Source organism: Anser anser (assembly GCF_964211835.1).
Source record: "Anser anser genome assembly, chromosome: 9".
NCBI lineage: Eukaryota > Metazoa > Chordata > Aves > Anseriformes > Anatidae > Anser > Anser anser.
In genome coordinates, this window is record NC_139729.1 from 6587044 (window position 1) to 6604686 (window position 17643).

Below are 17643 nucleotides of genomic sequence, written 5' to 3' on the forward strand. Positions count from 1 at the left end.
GCTGGAGTTCAGGGAGTGTTTGGGCAGCGCTCTCAGACACATGGCCTGGTTTTGGGGTGGTCCTGTGTGGAGTCAGGGGTTGGACTCAATGGTCCGTGTGGGTCCCTTTGAACGCAAGACATTCTGTGGTTTATATCTCACTGAGCAAGGATTGATAAAGAGGTCTCATGTTTACTACATTGTCATGCTTCATGTCAGCAGTGAATGGACTGGATTATCTCTGCAATAGAGTGGGTTATTACTTGCGTCTCTGATTTATGAGACTTGGAGTGATGCAGTGTTGCATTTTCTGCAGGATTTTGCTGTGAAGTTGTAGAAAGAATGACATTGGTCACTGCATCACTAGAAAAACATCATAAACATTGAAGGGCTTCACCGAAAAGCTTTGCAATAGTTGTGATAATGTTGCATCTGCTTCTATGTAGGTGCATTTTGGATGCATCATCCTTCTCATAAGATCTTTCTGTTAACTTCTGTTCACATGTTTCTACCAGCTCACGCACTTCGGCTCCCAGCACGGCCAAGCAGAGAATTAGCGCTGTGGGAGCAGCGATGTGTATACACTCACTCTGTTTCTCTGCTTCAGGGTTTTCTCGAGTTTCATTCTCGCCCCGCATAAATGACCTTGCAACTGTCGAGAAGTTTGGCCCTGGAGTGTTTCAGACGTTGATCAGGAGTGGCTTTCTGAGGAGAAAGGGGAGGCCGACATGGCAAAGCTTGCCCTGCCTCTGCCCGTGGCTGAGCAGCTGTGTGTCGCTGGTTTTGAAGGAGATGTGGCCATACTCACTCCAGCCTTGCAGGGATTTCCAGGGGGAAGAAGAAATACCTCTTCATTCTCTCAGTCCCAGCAAATAGGGTGGTTCACATCTGCACAGAGAAGCTGCAAATGCCATGAGTTTTTATGGGAATTCCCCCCATATTTCAAGAGTCCAAAGATTTGTGGGATTCCCCAGCTCTTTCTTACTCTATGACTTTAGGAGGAAGGTAGCTGCTTATCGCTTGCTTACTTTGTGTTCTTTTAAAAAAATTAAAAGTAATGTCTATGAAGTTTCTTGGGATTACAGGACCTAGATTAATGCTGTTCTGACACCTCTCTGTTTTTGGTGTGGACATTGATGGTTACAGTGGCATGCCTGACTTGCGAAAACCTGAGACTGTTGTGAAACCACTAGTAGTATGGTATCTGCTTTAGGAAGGGAGGGTTCCCAGTGCAGTTAACGTTGTGAACTTTCTGCAGAAAACGTACATGCTTTAGTGAAACCACTACATGGGGAAAATGCCTGTAAAAAACACTTGTACCTCAAAAAAAATCAGTACGTGTGTTTTTTCACTTTTACTTTGCCCTTTTTTTTTTTTTCTTGCAAGTGGTTGCTGTAAGGCTTCCTACTGAAGATAACAGTACACTACTACAATGTTGCTTTCTTCTGAACACAGATGGAGTTAACTACTTTTCAGACCTGGGCATCATTAGTGGTACAGCAGATGGTGCACTCAGCATGCGTCGCTGGTGTTCTCTCTTCCTCCTCGAGACTTATGTCCATATAGGAATATTTAATAAATAGATATAATTAGATTTAATGAAGGAGAGCCTAAAACTTGTGTCAAGGGTACTGCAGTGACTTAACGCAACTTGAAAGGAAGGAAGAGAGAGCTGTGTGTGGTGAGATGGATGGATGAGCCCCTTTTGTTCCTGCGGGGAGCTGCTGTAGGTAGGTGGCAGACTGAAAACACCACACTGAAGAATACTGCTTTAGCTTCAACCCAAGTGTTTCTTGGGTAGGACTGGCTGTTAACATGTCAGCTATTGCTGCCTAGGGCCGAGTTCTGGCCTGTGACAGTCTGAGGTAAGATGACTGGGGTAATGTGAAATCTCAAGAGCTCTGTTAGGGTGACTTGTCTTACCTGAGCATCATGCACTAGTGTACAGTCCTGTCACAGAATCTAATCAAGTTTTAAAGATAATTCTCCTCTTTTGGGCATTTTGTTTTACAGTGTATTTTCTGAAGATAAGTTTTTGGTTTTGTTTTCCTGTTAAACAGTCGCAAATTTTATTTCTAATTCAGTTTCCCTTTCATGACTCTGACACAAGTTGGACAACTGTCCTGGTCTCCGGGTTCATCCAAGAGGGAATCTAGTACAGTATCCACGTGTTATAATCCCTTTTTATTTTATTTCATGGGAATAGCTCTTTTAGTGGCTTCCTGAAGTTGGTAGTTACACCATGTTTAGATAGGCCAAATATTGTTTCTCTTTCCCCCCTTTCCCTCACATCCTACAGCAACATTCATGACTCAGTTTCTTTGGGAAAGAGCTTTCAAAAAAGCTCTATTTATTACTGTTATTTGTTGATCTTATCTATTTTTTATGTCTTTAATATCTCAACATCAGTTGATACTGCCTTTGGCCTGTGAATACTAAATATTGCTGACTATTAGAAATTTATTAACTTTTTAGCTGGCAAGCACAACTAAGAGAGGTAATAGACTGAACTGTTGTAGGAACAGCTACAACTTTTTAAATTGCATCTCCATCCTTGGAGGTTTTCAGGATTCGTATGGACAGGTTCCTGAGCAGCCTGATCCAATTTGCCCCGCTTTGAATAACAGGCTGGACTGGGGTGACCTGGAGGGAGGTCCGTGGTTATTCTGTGTCTGATAAGCTGAACAGCCATTGAATAACTTTATAGGAGCATTTGTATCTCCATGTTTTAGTCTATTTTGTGTGTCTGTATTGTTGATACTTAATTAAACTTTTCATAGATCCATTTGATACAAACGAGGATTTGAACTTAATGTAGAAGGGAAACAGTGTACGCAACGGCCAAGGTAACAATTTTGAGATGACTGTAATTACTGAAAAAGCAGGAACTCTCGAGAACAAAGTTAAAAGAGGGAGCAACTGATATCTTTGGACCATCACATGTACAGTGGACCATGTGTATATTATATGTATAAACCATATGCTGTGGACAATCATCAGATTTTCCATTGGAGAAATTTGGTTTATGGAGATGTAGAAGCTTTCTTTTCTGATACACCATGGTTTTGGTCTAGCTAAGAGGGAGAGGAAGGTTTATGTTATTCTGAATAGCACAGTGCAAGAGCAGTGGGTAAAATACAACTTTTATTCTACAACATAGTAACTCAAAATAATATTTATATTCCATTCAAATTGCGTCCATCTGTCTATTGTTCTACATATTGCTCTACAGAGAAAGAGTGTTCCAGAGAATGACAGACAATGTGGTGGGTTTAGTCCCTGTAATGAGCTGACAAATTGCCCTTGAATTATCAGGTTGAGAACAACGATTACGACTGGCCCAGCTTCCTCACTTCTGCTTCTATGAATCAGCTCTGCTGCAGCAAGCTGTGGAGAGGTGGGAGGGTCATCATTCATATTCTGGTGTTAAAAAAAAAAAAAATGCAGCAGATCTCAGTTTATTCAGGAAAAAAAAAAAAAAGGAGAATTTGAGTGTAGCGAGATTACCTGATCTGTTTTTTTCTCTACAGCAGGAAAAACCCAAACTCTTGGAGCCTTTGGATTATGAAGCTGTCATCACAGAAATTGAAAAAAATATTGGGGATAGCCTGTTTAAAGATCTGATATTGTTCCCCGATGATGACTTTTCAGTAAGTACAAGGCAAATGTGTGTTGTTCTTTCTCTTCAGTTTGTCTACTTGTTTATTTTACCCTCACTGTTAGAGGGAGACACAGAAGTGTCCCCAGGGCTCTCTAAGATTTTTCTTAGTTTACACGTAGCTCCTTACTCCTCTCCTACCAAATTCACTCTTTTTTTTTCCCTGACATTCGTACATGAGTGAGTTTATAGTTCAGTATTAGACACAGCACAAAGCCCTGGTTGTTCCCAAACATATTTCAAGACCTCATAAAATGTTTTATTCCATAACATGTACTTTGTTTGCTCAACACAGTGGCAGTTTAGCTTGTGCTGGAATTTTTCCTTACTATTACAATCTAATTGAATTATACTTCCATAATTTACTTATAATCAATCTGATCCTATATTCTATTGGATATAGTTGGCCACTAGAGTCGACCCATGTCTCTTGGACTTCTGCTCAGTCAGACTTTTTAGGTGGCAGCTGTAACATATTTCCCAGCTGCGTGAGCAACTTGAGTTTGCACGAAAAGGGTAAACCTGAACAGACTTGAATTTTGTTTGGTTTTGGGGCTTTCTCAAATTCCTCTCCAGCGGGGATGGAGATCTGGCAAGCTGTTCCTGACCGATGGGGATGCGGAGTCCCCAGTGCCAAGGCAGCCCCTGTGGTGTGATGCTGACAGGCTGTGGGTAGCAGAGCCCACAGCCGCGAGGCTGTCTGACCTCATCCATGGTTCCCCAGTGCTCGGCCTGCTGAGCTGCAAAGAAATCAAGAATCTGTAAGTCTGGGGCAGGGGTGGCTCAGGAGGGCAGGGGCTGCCTGCAGGGAGGCTTGGGAGACATGCTGCCAGGCAAGTAAGCTGGCAGATCGCCCACACCTTACAGCGACTTCAGAATCAACCAATCTCTGCAAAAGATTCCGATGAATAGGCATTCTCTAAAGGAAATACATTTCAATCTGTGACCGATTGTAACTGCTGTGTGAGAGCCCTTCCCATCAGCTCATGGCACTGCTGCTGTCCTGCGGGGCCAGCTTAATCTAATAGACTGCTTTGTTTTACTAAATGGCTCTATTTCCTTGGTGGCATTAACTGAGTTAATGTGCTCGTGGGATTGAGAGAGAACTGAACAGAATACATTTCCACATCACCGTTAATTCCTTTATCCATTTTACACATTTGTGAATTTACGAAATTGAAATTTAGCATTATAAAGCTGACTAGACTTACTGTGTGCTGTCACAAGGCCCCTGAGCCCCTGGATTTAGAATAACTGAGCCCAAGTCAGCTGAGCAAAAGAAGCTGTTTCTTCTCAGCAAAAGAAGAATCATGTCCTACTGCTCCAGACCTCTGCCTGTCAAACCATATTTTCATATCCTTATTTTCATTTCATTTTTAGCAGTTGCAGCCTGGCCTTTAGTATAGTTACTTCTATTTTGTTTCCTCTGTGTTATGGAGAATAACTGCAAAACACAGTATACTCAGTAAAATAAAATAATAACAATTAAAAACCACAGAGAGGTACTTGCATAGTAGAGATGACCTGTACTCATAAAAGAGCAGAAGCAGAGGTAGGTCCATTGCCTTGCAATAAAAGTCTCTTTTCTTTGTTATCTTCTTGTTGAAGTCGGCTGCAGTAACAAGAGCTTATGTCACCAGACAGGGCTGCAGAGCTTCAATAGCAGACAGGTTTTTCAGCTGCAGAGCATCTATTTATAGCCGTGCTCCTTCCTGCTGAAATATCACCTGTGCACAGCAGTCTGGGTCAGCCATTTGAGTAGAAAGAGATCCAGGTCTGACTGAATTAGGAGATGCTCAGGCTGGCTCTGAGTGTTATTTAATGTGATAATGCCCCAGGAAATGGTGGACGTTCCTGTTTAAAAGCAACGATTAGAATTGCTTCAGACTTCATAGCTCAGCGATGATGCAGCCCCACTTTGGGCCTGTGTTAGCAAAAGTTTATTAAGAGTGAAACCCAAGCATATGTGAGAGGTGAAGTAGTGAGCATAAGAGAAAATTTGGCTTTTAACACTGATGTGCCATTTCTGGATCTGTAGTATTTAACAGTAATGCAGTTATTCTCACAAGACCTTTGTAAGTCACTTCCAACATCCCACAAGAAGTCTGTGGGACAGCAAAGACTTCTTGGTATCTTGGTATCAGTCTGAACCTGATATTTCTCCATGTCCCTGCATTTCAACAGAGGAATACAGCATGTGTTATGAAGATGCATTCTCCAATTTAACTCCAGCTGGGGAAAAGATGCTTCATGTTTTTGTGACTGTGCCTAATAATTCTTAAAAAAAAAAAAAAAAAAAAAAAAAAAGAAATCCCATCAGTTCCACTTCTTGTTTTCCTAGCAGTGCCTTGCTTGCTAACTCTGCTCCTGCCTCCCCAAAGTCCAATTTCCCTTTGAAAATAGCATGCAGCTCTGCTGCTGGATCCCATAAATAAATTGTCCTTCTGTTGTTCTTCTGGGAAACAATGGCCAGTGGAAATTTCTCCTACAAAACTTTGCATTTGTAGCAATGCAGCAACTATGTGGGGGAAGGATCTGCACAGCTTCACAGGAGCTCCTTGTCACGAGTGTGAGCGTGCACTGAACTTGGGAGTAAGTGGGAGTTTGTCCTTCTTGTTACAATCATAAAAGCGCATGTTTGGTCATGGAGCTGGTAGGTTTGCATTATCCTCGTATTTGGATTACAGTGTGCCATTCAACTTTTGTTATCCCAGACCTGGCCACACTCCCTTGACAACAGAAACCACTGTCTGCCATTCCTGTTTCTCCCTTTCCTCCTATACATTTACCAGAAAGGAGACCATGAAAGGAATGTGACAACTTCATTCGGATCTTTCTTCCTCTCATCTTTAGTGTTTCACCTCTTAGTCTTGCATGGCTCCATCACCGTACATTTGTACTTCTGCTCCTAAGGACCTTCATGTCAAAATGCTTGCCATATACTTTCCTAAGTACTTTTCTGTCCTTTCTTCATGTCACCATCCTTAAAAATTCACTGAGCCCGCAGCACTCTCCTGTTAAATCTCTCCGGGATCTCAAGTCTTACGTGATATCGGTGGTACCCTCCCTTAGTGCAGCACCTCTCTGCTAACACCATGCTTGTGCTGGGGTTTGATAGGTAAAGACATGATAGTTATGTGTTGATAAATGTTATTTATCATTAAAAGGCAGCTGAAAGTATTTAATAGGTTAAAAAAATACTAAACTCTGTGTCATGAAAATTTGTTCCTCTTTCTCCTCACGCCTTCCTTTTTAAAAATATATGTAAATAAAAATCTGTTTAGAAATTAGACTTTCTTAAACTAATTGTATAAATACATCTGATTTGAACCTGCAATAGGACGAACAGTTTCAGTGCCTAGATTTAGGACAGGTGTAAGATAGCAATGCTTAGCTCTGCAATTTGGGAATGGAGAACCTGTTCAAGTTGTCCTTGTGCTCCTGGCTCTTCTGGGCTTTTGAAAGCTCCCCCAGGTGCCCTCCAAGTATCTCAGAGGACTCAGAAGAGGGGCTGTGTAGTGCCGATGCACTCTGTCAGAGCAGGTGCGACTTGCTAGGCTATCTTTTAAATTTATTTTTTAAAGTTCTGAATAAGGAAGAGCCAAAACCTCCCTATTTTTTAATTGTGAAACCGCTGTGCAGGGACAAAAGCTGTTTGCTCAGGTACAAAAGTTCACGAGGCACCCTGATGCAAGTGACCCCTGAGAGTGAGCAAAACCATTGCTTCTTCACGTGGAACGGTGAATGTACGCTGTAGGGCAGCTCTAAGCAGGGGGCGGGAGCTCCTTGGAAATCACCCTGTACTCCTGACTATCGTTTCTGACATCAGCAGAGTTACTGTGGGGGACTAGCAGCTTCTTTTCAATAGCACGTGACTTACCTACCACTTTCCCGTGCGGTAGGCAGTATCTACTCTTCAGAGAAGAGCAGAAGTTTGGTCTGTTACTCACGACAAGGTGATATGGGACCTTTCTCATGCAAACTCACGTCAGGTGGGAGTAGCAGGGAAGTAAGTGGCAGCTGGGCTTGGATGGATGCGCTTCGACTTCTTAAAAACAGAGAGTAAAGCAGTTAGCAAAGCAAACGTTATGAGAGCATAGGTGCTTACACCCAGCATGTTCCTGTGACCTTCCAACACGCCCTGTGCTTGCACCTCCTCGGCGAGGTCTGTGCTAGGAGGGCCGGCAGCAGCCTGCTGGCAGTCCCATGCAGTGGCAGCGTTTATATTGCAGAGTTCCACCTGATCCTTGCTTTTTAATTTGGACTAACTCGTTGCAGTTTTCACTGGTGTTAAGGAAAGCTGTTTACTTAGATGAAAATGGGCCCGAGCAGCTTTTCTTTGGAAAGACTGAATCTAAGCGTTGACAAATACAAACATTTCTGCTGGCGTGCGGTTAGCTCTCTTAGAAGGGCTGCCTTTTCAGGAAGTAAATGTAATCATTTTCGACGTATCTGTCTAAAGATTCAACCACTGGTTACACGCTTTCAGACTAAAAGCTGTTAGAATAGATTCAGAGTGCAAATGTTTGAAATGCCTAATGGAGTTTGAACTCCATTTTCAATTCCTACACTTACTGTGTCGGTGGGAAGTGCACCCTGTCTGAAAATATTATTCCTAATCAATCATTGATAAGGGACAGTATTAGCCTGTGGTTTTCACTGTAGAAATGCTCTTCAGTGGATATAGCAAGAGGCATTGCTTAATTAAATCACACCTTATAACTAATCAAACACTTGGGCCAAAGCTTTATGCAAATGAGATGCTGACTGAATGCCAGAAATCATTGGTGGATATAGGATATTTATACAAAATTGATGCCCAGAAGTCTGTGGCTTTGTTAATATCTGCATTATATAGTTATCAGAGTATCTGCATTCATAAACTAGAAGATAGCCTTTTAACCTTTGATTTGAATGCACAAATGCTATGAATGCCTAAAAAGAAAAAGAGATTGCAGTCAAAACAATTACAAATGCTGAATTTGTTAAGTAAAATCCTTTTTATTATTATTAACCCTTCAGCATTCAATCTGATGTTGAAATTTAGTTGTTTTTTGAAGTAAACAGGCTGTAGTGAACAAATGCTATGGCAGATCAGCCTTTAAGGGCAGTCGGCTTTGGAAGTAATCAGCTATGAACAGGAAGTGTTTTTGTGGCAAGGCTTTTGCAGCTCAGTGGTTGATCGTAACTAATTCTCAGAAAGGAAGTGCTTTGTAGTTTTTAAAACGAGTTTAAATATAACAATACACAACATTTGTCATGTCACAGTTCTATGTAAGTAAACCCACGACATTCTTTGGCAAAGCCTGCAAGTGCAACAAGCCCCATGTTAGCGATTTCTCAGTTTTGCACAGCTCTGTTTCTTTCCTCCAAAGGGCAATCTCGTTGAGATGAAAAGTGCAGGCGAGTGCTGCACGCGAAGCCGTGGATTGCAGTTCCAGCTCTTGTTCTGCTGCAGTCTTGTAACCTCTCACACAAGCTCTGAGGGAAGGCAGGCACGGCAACCCCACTGGGAAAATGTTGAGCTGTCTTGGTCAGCGTGTTGATAGCAGTTGACAGGAAGTGTTGCTGCGTTAGGTTTAAAAAAATGGTATACATTTTAAATAAATACTGAAAACTCTCTTTTGCATAGTGTGCAGGGCAAATACGTTTTATTGTGGTCAAGCAGAAGAGGTTGTTGGTCTCTCTGCAGCTTAGTCACCATCCTCACAGGGTCAATGTGAGGTACAGAGTTCATCACACCTCTTTTCTGTGTCCTCCCGCTCTACCTTGTGTCTGCTGATCATCTTTAGCAGCTGTGATGCCATGGAAGGGCAGCGTGCGTGTTTTGTGGCTTCTGCTGCTGGTGGCTGGGCCCCAGCCTGGTGAAGGGCTCCTGTGGTGCCACAACTGTGGGTTTTCAGCTGTGCTCAGGGATTGCATCTTCTCAGCACTGCTTAAAAAAGGGACTTGAAATGTTATGCATGTGTGAAATAAGAAAGCAAGTGTCTCCCAGAGGCTGTGGGCATTGCTGGGAAGTCCCTAAGCAGTGAAGGATCCAGCCATCTTCACTATCACTAAGTGTGGCCTCAAAATCCATATTTCTCCATCGGTTGTCTCTTTTATTCATAGACTAAATGACTGTGTAAATCTTCACTGCATGTGTGCTTTGGTAATACAAAGAGAGAGCCTTGTAATCCACATTTAGGAAAGCTTGCATAGTTTATCAGAACAAGAGGGTTTATTCATACTACGCTGGGACCATCACTACTTGTCGGAGCCCAAGTGATCTATCTGTGCTGTATCCTCAGCTATCCAGCTGAAACAGAAAAAGTTTGGGGAACCCCATGAGGTCTTCATCTGCCTGTGTGATGTATGCCTTTCTCTCAGGATTACTCATAGGAAAAGCCATAAGAGGAACCAGCGTGGCGTTTGTAAGCTGCAAAGAGCAATTCAGTCAGTAACAGCCAGGTGACTGTCACACGCAGCCTGGGTACTTCAATTTGTGGAGAAGAACGATCCCTTTTTAGTCTGAGACTGGGGATACGAAACAGACCCTCACGGGCTGTCCAATAGCACTGGGTGCTGCAGGCTGCTTCGTGGCTGTAGAAAGCAATGGGTTCCTCATTAACCCAGCCATCGGCAGTAGGCCTTCCCCTGGAAATCACGTGCCTGTTCTGTAAGGGAAGAGACGATGAGCTGCGAGATGACATTTGGCTTGGTTTCAGCCTTAGGTTACCTCGAGTGGAGTTATTCCCTTGTAACCGAGAGCAAAATCTGGTCTGCTGGGGTGTGCTGTCACTAGTTTGCTTTTCATCTTACAGTGGAGAAAATGAGTGGGCCTGATCTGCGGATTAACTCCAAGTGCCCCAAAGCCTCCCCTCGTGATTTTTGCCTAGGGACTGACTTGCCTGACCACCCCATGGAGGTCCTGGGTCACACAGAGGAACATTGCTGGTGGCCCTGGCCTCTCCTTGGACTAAGGGAAGCCCAGCCTGTTGTGGGGGCCTTCTGGATCCCAGTTTGCTTGGAAAAAGGTTGTTCCCAGAAATCTGTTTGAACACTTCCCTTGCTTGTTAATGAATTCTTTAGCTGATATTATTGATAATGTGTGAGGGAGGGAATTGGGTTGCAGTTGGTGTGCATGTGTATTGTCTGCACGGAGAAAAAAAGAAAAATGCAAGCAGTAATAATACTGGTTCTCTTGTCTTCATGAGACAAAACGTCTCTTCTGTCATCCTGGCTAATTTGTTTTTTTGTTTGTTTATCGTCAGACAGACACAATTTCACTGGAAATCAGGACGCTGTATCCTTCTGTACCTGAAGATGCAGAACAAAAAGCAGAAAGTTTATTTGTTAAAGAGGTAAATATCTAATGTCTGTATCCTTTATTTTTCAAATAAAGCCAAGGTTTTTTGGGGACGTTGATGCATTGATAGTGAACATCCTCTTTGTTTTAATATTGTTTAGGTGATTTGAATAAGGTTTGATTTTTGGAGGCCAGAAGGGAGGTTGGGGGGAAGGGAGGAGGTTAACAGCATGTCTGTAAGTGCTAGCTCTTCTATATTTGTGTCTAGAAAAACTACAAATGCGCTGAATCTATCCCTCATTCCGCTGTTCTCCAGCTTCGTTCCCTGTCACTGCTAGTCCATTGGTATTGGTATTTTTACGTGAGTGCTAATCAGTGGTACCCAGAATGCTCCGAGCTTAGAAAATATCGACACCTTTTCACTATATATATATATATATATATGTATATATGTTTGATGTGGTTGTAGACTCTTAGTTATTATGTATTTGAAGTGTACATTACCACTATCGGGGGAAGAGGTGCACTATGAAGGATGCGTAGAGGCTTATATTTATTATCAGTATCTAGAGGTTTCTCTACCTTTATAGTAGAAAGACAAGCAAAGTTCTTCAGTGGCAGTTAGAACCCCACTAGGCATGATTTCCTGCTGTGTCTTTTTAAAAAATATAGTATTGTTTCCAGATGTGGTCTCAGATTAAAAAAGGTTCTGCTTGCTCTCCTACTGCCTCAGGGATATTTGGGGTTGTTACTGATTTTATTACTTTGAAAGACATTTGAATTGTGCACCCAACATCTCCAATGAGTTTACTTCAGCCACTTCTCTGAATTTTCTCAATCTTTCACTATGGATTTGAAATATAGCCCGTCATTTCCATTAGCAGAACGGATTTAGGGAATTGAATCGTCAGCCAGCTTCTGTAAGACATTGAATTACAAGCACACTCACTTAATAATGAGCCAGTAATCCATGTGTTCTCTGCCTTTTTTTCACAGATTGGGGTTTTGCACACCTGGCTTCCTACTTTGAGTATGGGCTATTTCCCATGGAGCATAACCGCAAGATAATTTGCAGATGAAAAGTCAGTTACAGACAAACACAGTGGGTTAGGAAAAAAAAAACAATATTAGAAAGAAATATAGCTGTTAAATTCTATGCAACATGACATTTTATAGGCAATATTTCTTTCTAGCAGCAGGTCTAGAAAGAGCAGTAGCAACTTACTGCCAGCTCAAATTGCCTGAACCATGCCATCTTATGCAATGACAGGAGGGGTAAAAGATAACACAGCTTATGGAATAATCTACCTTCCCAGAATTCTCACTGCCTTTTCAACACTTTGGGGTCTGCTTTTTATTTTAAGGTTCCTCAAGTTGCAAGGCCAGCACTGTCCTCACTGCTTTACAGGGAAAGTGGTGGATCTAAAAATGGAACATTAGTGCATGGAATCTGGGAATCATTACAGCTGAGTACTCCAAGGGGATGCTAATGACAACCTGATAAAATACATATTGAGCAGCTCTATTTGCTTTCTCTGCAATACCAGCAAGCCAAGGGGAGCGGGAGATGGGAGGAAAGTAGTGGAAAAAACAGTACTAGAGGACTAAGGCTGTGCATGGAATAATGGCAGGATGTGACCCTCTTTTAAAGTAGTAATCCATATGTTCCACTTCTGCCACAAAGCCAAAAGCAATATATAAAACAAATTAAGCTCCAGGAAGAAGATGGTTTCTAGTCCAAAAATAAGTAAAACTGAGCCTGAGGTGCTGTGAAGATCTATGGTTACAGTCCTCTGCAGTGACTGCCCCAGTCTGTACGGACCCAGCAGCAGTCTGTCTTCTGGCCTGGTGTCCAGCAGCTCTGGGTGGCTGTGCGGGGCTGGAGCTGGTGAACTTCACTTCTTTCTTTAGAGCTGTGAAAACCCCAACACTTTACACAGTGAAGGAAGCTTCTCTTCCTTCAGATATGCAATGGTCTCATGAACAGCAAAGGAATCCATCTTGTACATACTTGATCCTCTGGAGCCAGGATTAAAACCAGCATTAAATGTCTGATCCCTGATCGGACTGTTGGTGAAGCTGTACAAAGGCAATGTACAGCTTCATCTCTCTGAAGCCGTTTTGGTGTTCCCCCCTAAGTGGTAATGACTGTGTTCAACCATCAATGAACACTTCACTATCTCAGTAGTTTAGGAAGCTGTGACACAAAGACGTGGAGCTGAGTCAGTTAACTACGCATTAAGGGTCTGCTGTTGAAGGTGAGATGAATACGGCACAGTGTGAGGACATAGCATTGAAACCATTTTGATAGCTTGGGTGCGTGATCATCTTCTGTTTCATCCTTCCGGACACTTGGTGTTGTTCAGGTGGTCTTGTCCATGAAGTACTGCTGCCTGATTTAAAAAGAGTATAAGACTGCTATGATAAGGCCCTTGTAACAGATTTCAGTCTAGGTACCATTGGTGATGTTGAGATATTACAGTAATGAGTGGGACAGAAGAATTTACTTTACGATGTCTAATGGTCTGCTTTTTGCTGAGACTGTAAAATGAAGATTTTTTTTAATGAGTATTTAAATAGTTGTTTGATAACTAAATATTTTTGTAGGATGCAAAGAGAATATTTTACTTTTTATGACTGGTTAATATGAGTCCCTTTATTCATTTATACTTCTTAGGTATATTCTAAATACAATTCTTTGTGAATCTATCATTCCTATAGCTGTACCTCTCTTAAGATATTTTCCCTATGGACTTTTCTACCTTAACTTTCCTTAGGCAGCAAGAGCTTGAGTAACTAAGGTTCCAAGAAAAGTGAAGTTTCCAGAACTTTAAAAACCAGAACAAAATTGTCTTCAATATTTGTTTTTGAAGTGCTCTTAACTTCCTGGAATTCTGTTCTGTACCATCCTGTTTCCTCCTGTCTTCTGAATTTTTCTCACTCCTGAGTCTGCTGCATGCATTTATGCCAACCATTATTGCACTCATGGGCTATAATTTTGTCAAAAAGACTCACTCCACAAGAAACAATATAAAAATATTCATTTTAGATGGTGAAAAAGTGCATAATGTAATCTTTTCCAACTCTGTATTCTTGAATATGGAGATCAATTGGCAATCCTCAATTTTTTTTTCCACGTTTCATATGGCAATGTAAGGGGACAGTGCATTTTGCAATTCAAAGCTGTACTTAGTTTGAGGAACTGAAGCTATCTGATTGCAACATATTTAATCCCATAATGTTTTGCAGGAGGTCAGTACGTCCAGAGGGTATACATGTATATACACATAAGGCATACTATTTTTGTGTGTATCTGAATAATATTCTAGAAATCATCTAGGTAGTAAATATTACTTTTCACCTGTCCTTCCTTAAATCAACTTGAGCCAGGTGCTCCATGCAAAAATGTTTTTGGCAAGTATGTTATAGAGGTGTTGGCCACGTGGGTGAGGAGGGATGTGCTGGGAACTCTGCAGGGGCCAGAGCAGAACAGAGCACCTTGCTGAAGAAGCTTCTTTAGATTGTTTGTTGTAATTGCAGAAAGTAAGCCCAGAAAGGCCATTGAGAAGCCGTCTCACCCCTCCCTCCCAGGTAGGCTCCTGACCCAGCCTGACATCTGTCCGTCTGCCAGTGCATTACATCAGGGAATCTAGACACCAGGCACAGGGCATGCTAACACCAGGCTGCCCTTCCACATGCAGCACAACTTAGACCTGTCTGGTGACTCACTATTTGATGTCAGATTATGGTGTTTTAGCTTACGGAAATGACTCCGAGCAGTGAGGACAGCGAGGAAACAAGCTTCCTGGGGAGAGCTCCTGACACTCAGAAGAGCTTCCCTGCACCCCAGCGCTGGCTCCTTTTCACTTGTGGGTGTAACTGTAGTCCTCATGCAGCAGGGATTCTGCTGGCTGAAAAGCATTGCATCAAAATGAAATAATAGTGTAATAATACTGAAACTTCATTTCCCGCATAGATTTTCTAGATAGGAAGGTTGGAGTTGTCAGTTACATTAAGTTTTTTATAGCCCTTGTCATTCATCTGGCAGTTTTTTCTATTTGAGATTTTGCAGTTTGTCTGTACAGAACCTTTACGTAATGACTAAACATCAGTTTTATTAATTATAATGTTAGAAGAGCCACTGAATAACTACTGAAGGTGGTTGTGTGTCAGCACAGTTTTTTTCTTAGGATTTTTATGCACTATCTAATCTCCATTGCACTTACACATTTCAAAATGGGAACTCATGTTGATAAATGTCACAAAGTTTTATTGTTATTCATCACAATGAATTTCCTGACTTCAAAATCTCTTTTAAATACCTTAAAGAAAAGTAGCATCAGGACAATGACATGTATTATTAAACTCTAGTGGGTGTTTTGATAGCAGAAGGGGTAAATATTTAATGTTTAATATTTTAAAGTAATAGTGTGTTTTAATGTTGTGGTTTGTTGCTGTTCTGTGTCACCGCTCTTTGCTGTATATGTGACCTGTGTTGGTATGGAAATAGCTCTGAGAGCCCTAAAGTGGAGGTCTTTGCCAGCAGCTGGCTGAGAGGCTGCTGGCTCTCGGTGGGCATGGGGGAGCAGAATTTTAGCTGGGGCTGTCACAGTGCCTTCCGCCTTCCCAATTTCTCCTGCGGTGTCCTCTTGTCATTGCAGGAAAGGTCCCAGGAAGGGGAAGCAGTGGGGAAGGCGTTATTAGCGTGTCGCCGGCCCTGGGGCAGAGCGCAGTGTGCTCTGCAGCTTCCCCTTTGGTGCCGTGGCTGCCTCCAGCTCTGGATGCTCTTTGCTTTCTGTTTCCAAGCCCTTGCGCTTGCCCTTCCCTGTTCAACATCTCCTGCTTTCCACTTAACTCTTCAGGGTAGGCGAGGTGGCAGAACCGCTCCATGCGTCGGGTTTCTCTGCAGGAGGCTGGGTTGTTCCATGAATGCCTGTTGTCATACGTGTGGCCCTATTTCCCAAGACTGCACACCCAGCACTGTCTTAGAGAGAATAGAAGCTGGGGAGGAAAGAAACTCCAGTTGCTTTCAAGTGTTTGCTTCAGTTGTGTTTATCTCACTTCCATTTTTCTTTTTTCTTCATCCAAAAGGTTTGTTTGCATTGCAGGGCAAGTTTTTATTAAGCTCCTCTCTCACTGCGGTAGCCATCACACTGTCACCACCAGAACAAGAGCTAAGAAGATGCAAGTGGAAAAAGCTTGCAGGGTAGTCTGCCTCTTTAAGGAGAAGTTGGACCTGCTGGGCAAGGGGGAAAATAATTGGAATTTGATATTCCCCCTGGGAACGGGCTGTGCAGCCTGCCTGGTCAACAGCAGAATAGGAAAGTTCATGCAAACGTGTGCCAGCCCTCCCACGTCCCAGAGCTTCCATTTCAGTTTGTATTTTTCCTCCCCCCCCAAGTCCACTTGAGCTCAACAGCTGTGCAGCGGTACCTCCGCTCTCTGCCGGTTCTGGGTTCCTGGTGAAATCTCTGCCTCCAGAAAGGGTTTTCTTGCTCCTCACGGGTATTTTTCCTCATTATTAAAATTCAATTTCCAATAATAATTTCCAAGAAAATAACTTTTAGACGTCAATGCAATAAGGGATATTCTGAAGAGAAAATGCTATTTTGGGAACACATCAATCTGTAATGTTTGCACTAAAGCTGATGTGGAGAATTCTCTGTGGACACTAATTGCATCTGTTAAGTAGAATACTTGGTGATGAAAGTACCATGGGGGAAAAGCCATCCTTTCAGCAGAAGGCACAGTTATTTTTCATTTGCCAAGTAGAAAGAGAGTGAAGTGTGAATTGAAGGGTCTGTGCTCCTCCTCGCAACACTCAATGAATGAGCTGTTCGTTGGCTCCTGTACAGCCAGCGGACGTGTTGCTCTTGTAAGAGTACTCTTATAACCCAGGTGACTATTAGATAGTTTAATGAAACTTGGGTCACACAGACACAAAAGTGACAATGTCATTTCTTGAAGAGTGGCAAAAAAAAGCACTGAGTTTTGTTTTTCTGATTGTTTTTGATTGTTTGTTTCCTTTTTTTTTTTTTGTCTATTCAAAGGCAGAGCAATGTAGGAACAACATCAGAGTGGTGTAGGCTTCAGACCTGACCTTGTAAGATGCATAATCAGTCTGTTACAATACTATACACGAGATTTAAAAAGGAGATTTGTTAAGCCAGCACTGAATAATTTAGAGAACACCACCTTTAGGCTTTCAGTCCATTTCAGTTTTTGCTCCAGCAGCCTGGTAAATCCCCTTTCTGTCCCTTCTGAGGTGAAGATTGCTGTGAAAGCAGTGACTCCCATGGGAACATCAGAAGAGGCTGGCGAGAAAGAGAGCAAATATTGCCAGATGGAGTAACCTATCTTGTCCCTTTATTGCCATTTCTCCTCCTCTTGCTGCTTAGCGTTTTGCATTCCAGTCTCTTTGATCTGTCTTTTGTTCCATTCTCTCTGCCTCCTGCAATCTCATCCTTTCCATGCCTTTCTGTGAGACTTTTTCCTGTTCTCACCTTAGATTAAATTACCCTTTATGCTGCTGCTTCTTTATCTAACATAGATCTCTACCATTTTCCTTTATGACTTCCCTTCTTTTCCCTATCATCTTCAGCAGCAGCTTTTACTGTCAGGTTTTAGGCTTGTTTCCCTCTTTCTTTTATTTTATTTTTCTTTCCTGTCCATCTTGTGTTGGCTGGTGCTAAAGTTCAAGTGAAGAGTGGGGAGAAAA

The 17643-nt window shown here is 42.3% G+C and overlaps 1 protein-coding gene across 13 annotated transcripts in view; it reads left to right on the forward strand.

Moving 5' to 3' along the window:
- The window catches only part of DOCK10 (dedicator of cytokinesis 10), a 152052-nt gene that overhangs the window by 51933 nt on the left and 82476 nt on the right, over positions 1-17643 (forward strand). For 8 of the 13 annotated variants that reach the window (XM_083848557.1, XM_083848561.1, XM_083848551.1 and 5 more), the window contains exons 2-3: positions 3510-3629; positions 10891-10980. In XM_083848557.1, coding sequence (XP_083704683.1) covers positions 3510-3629; positions 10891-10980 — 210 coding nt within the window. The remainder of the gene's footprint in view (positions 1-3509; positions 3630-10890; positions 10981-17643) is intronic. The other 5 variants (XM_083848558.1, XM_083848550.1, XM_083848554.1 and 2 more) reach the window with 1 other exon arrangement.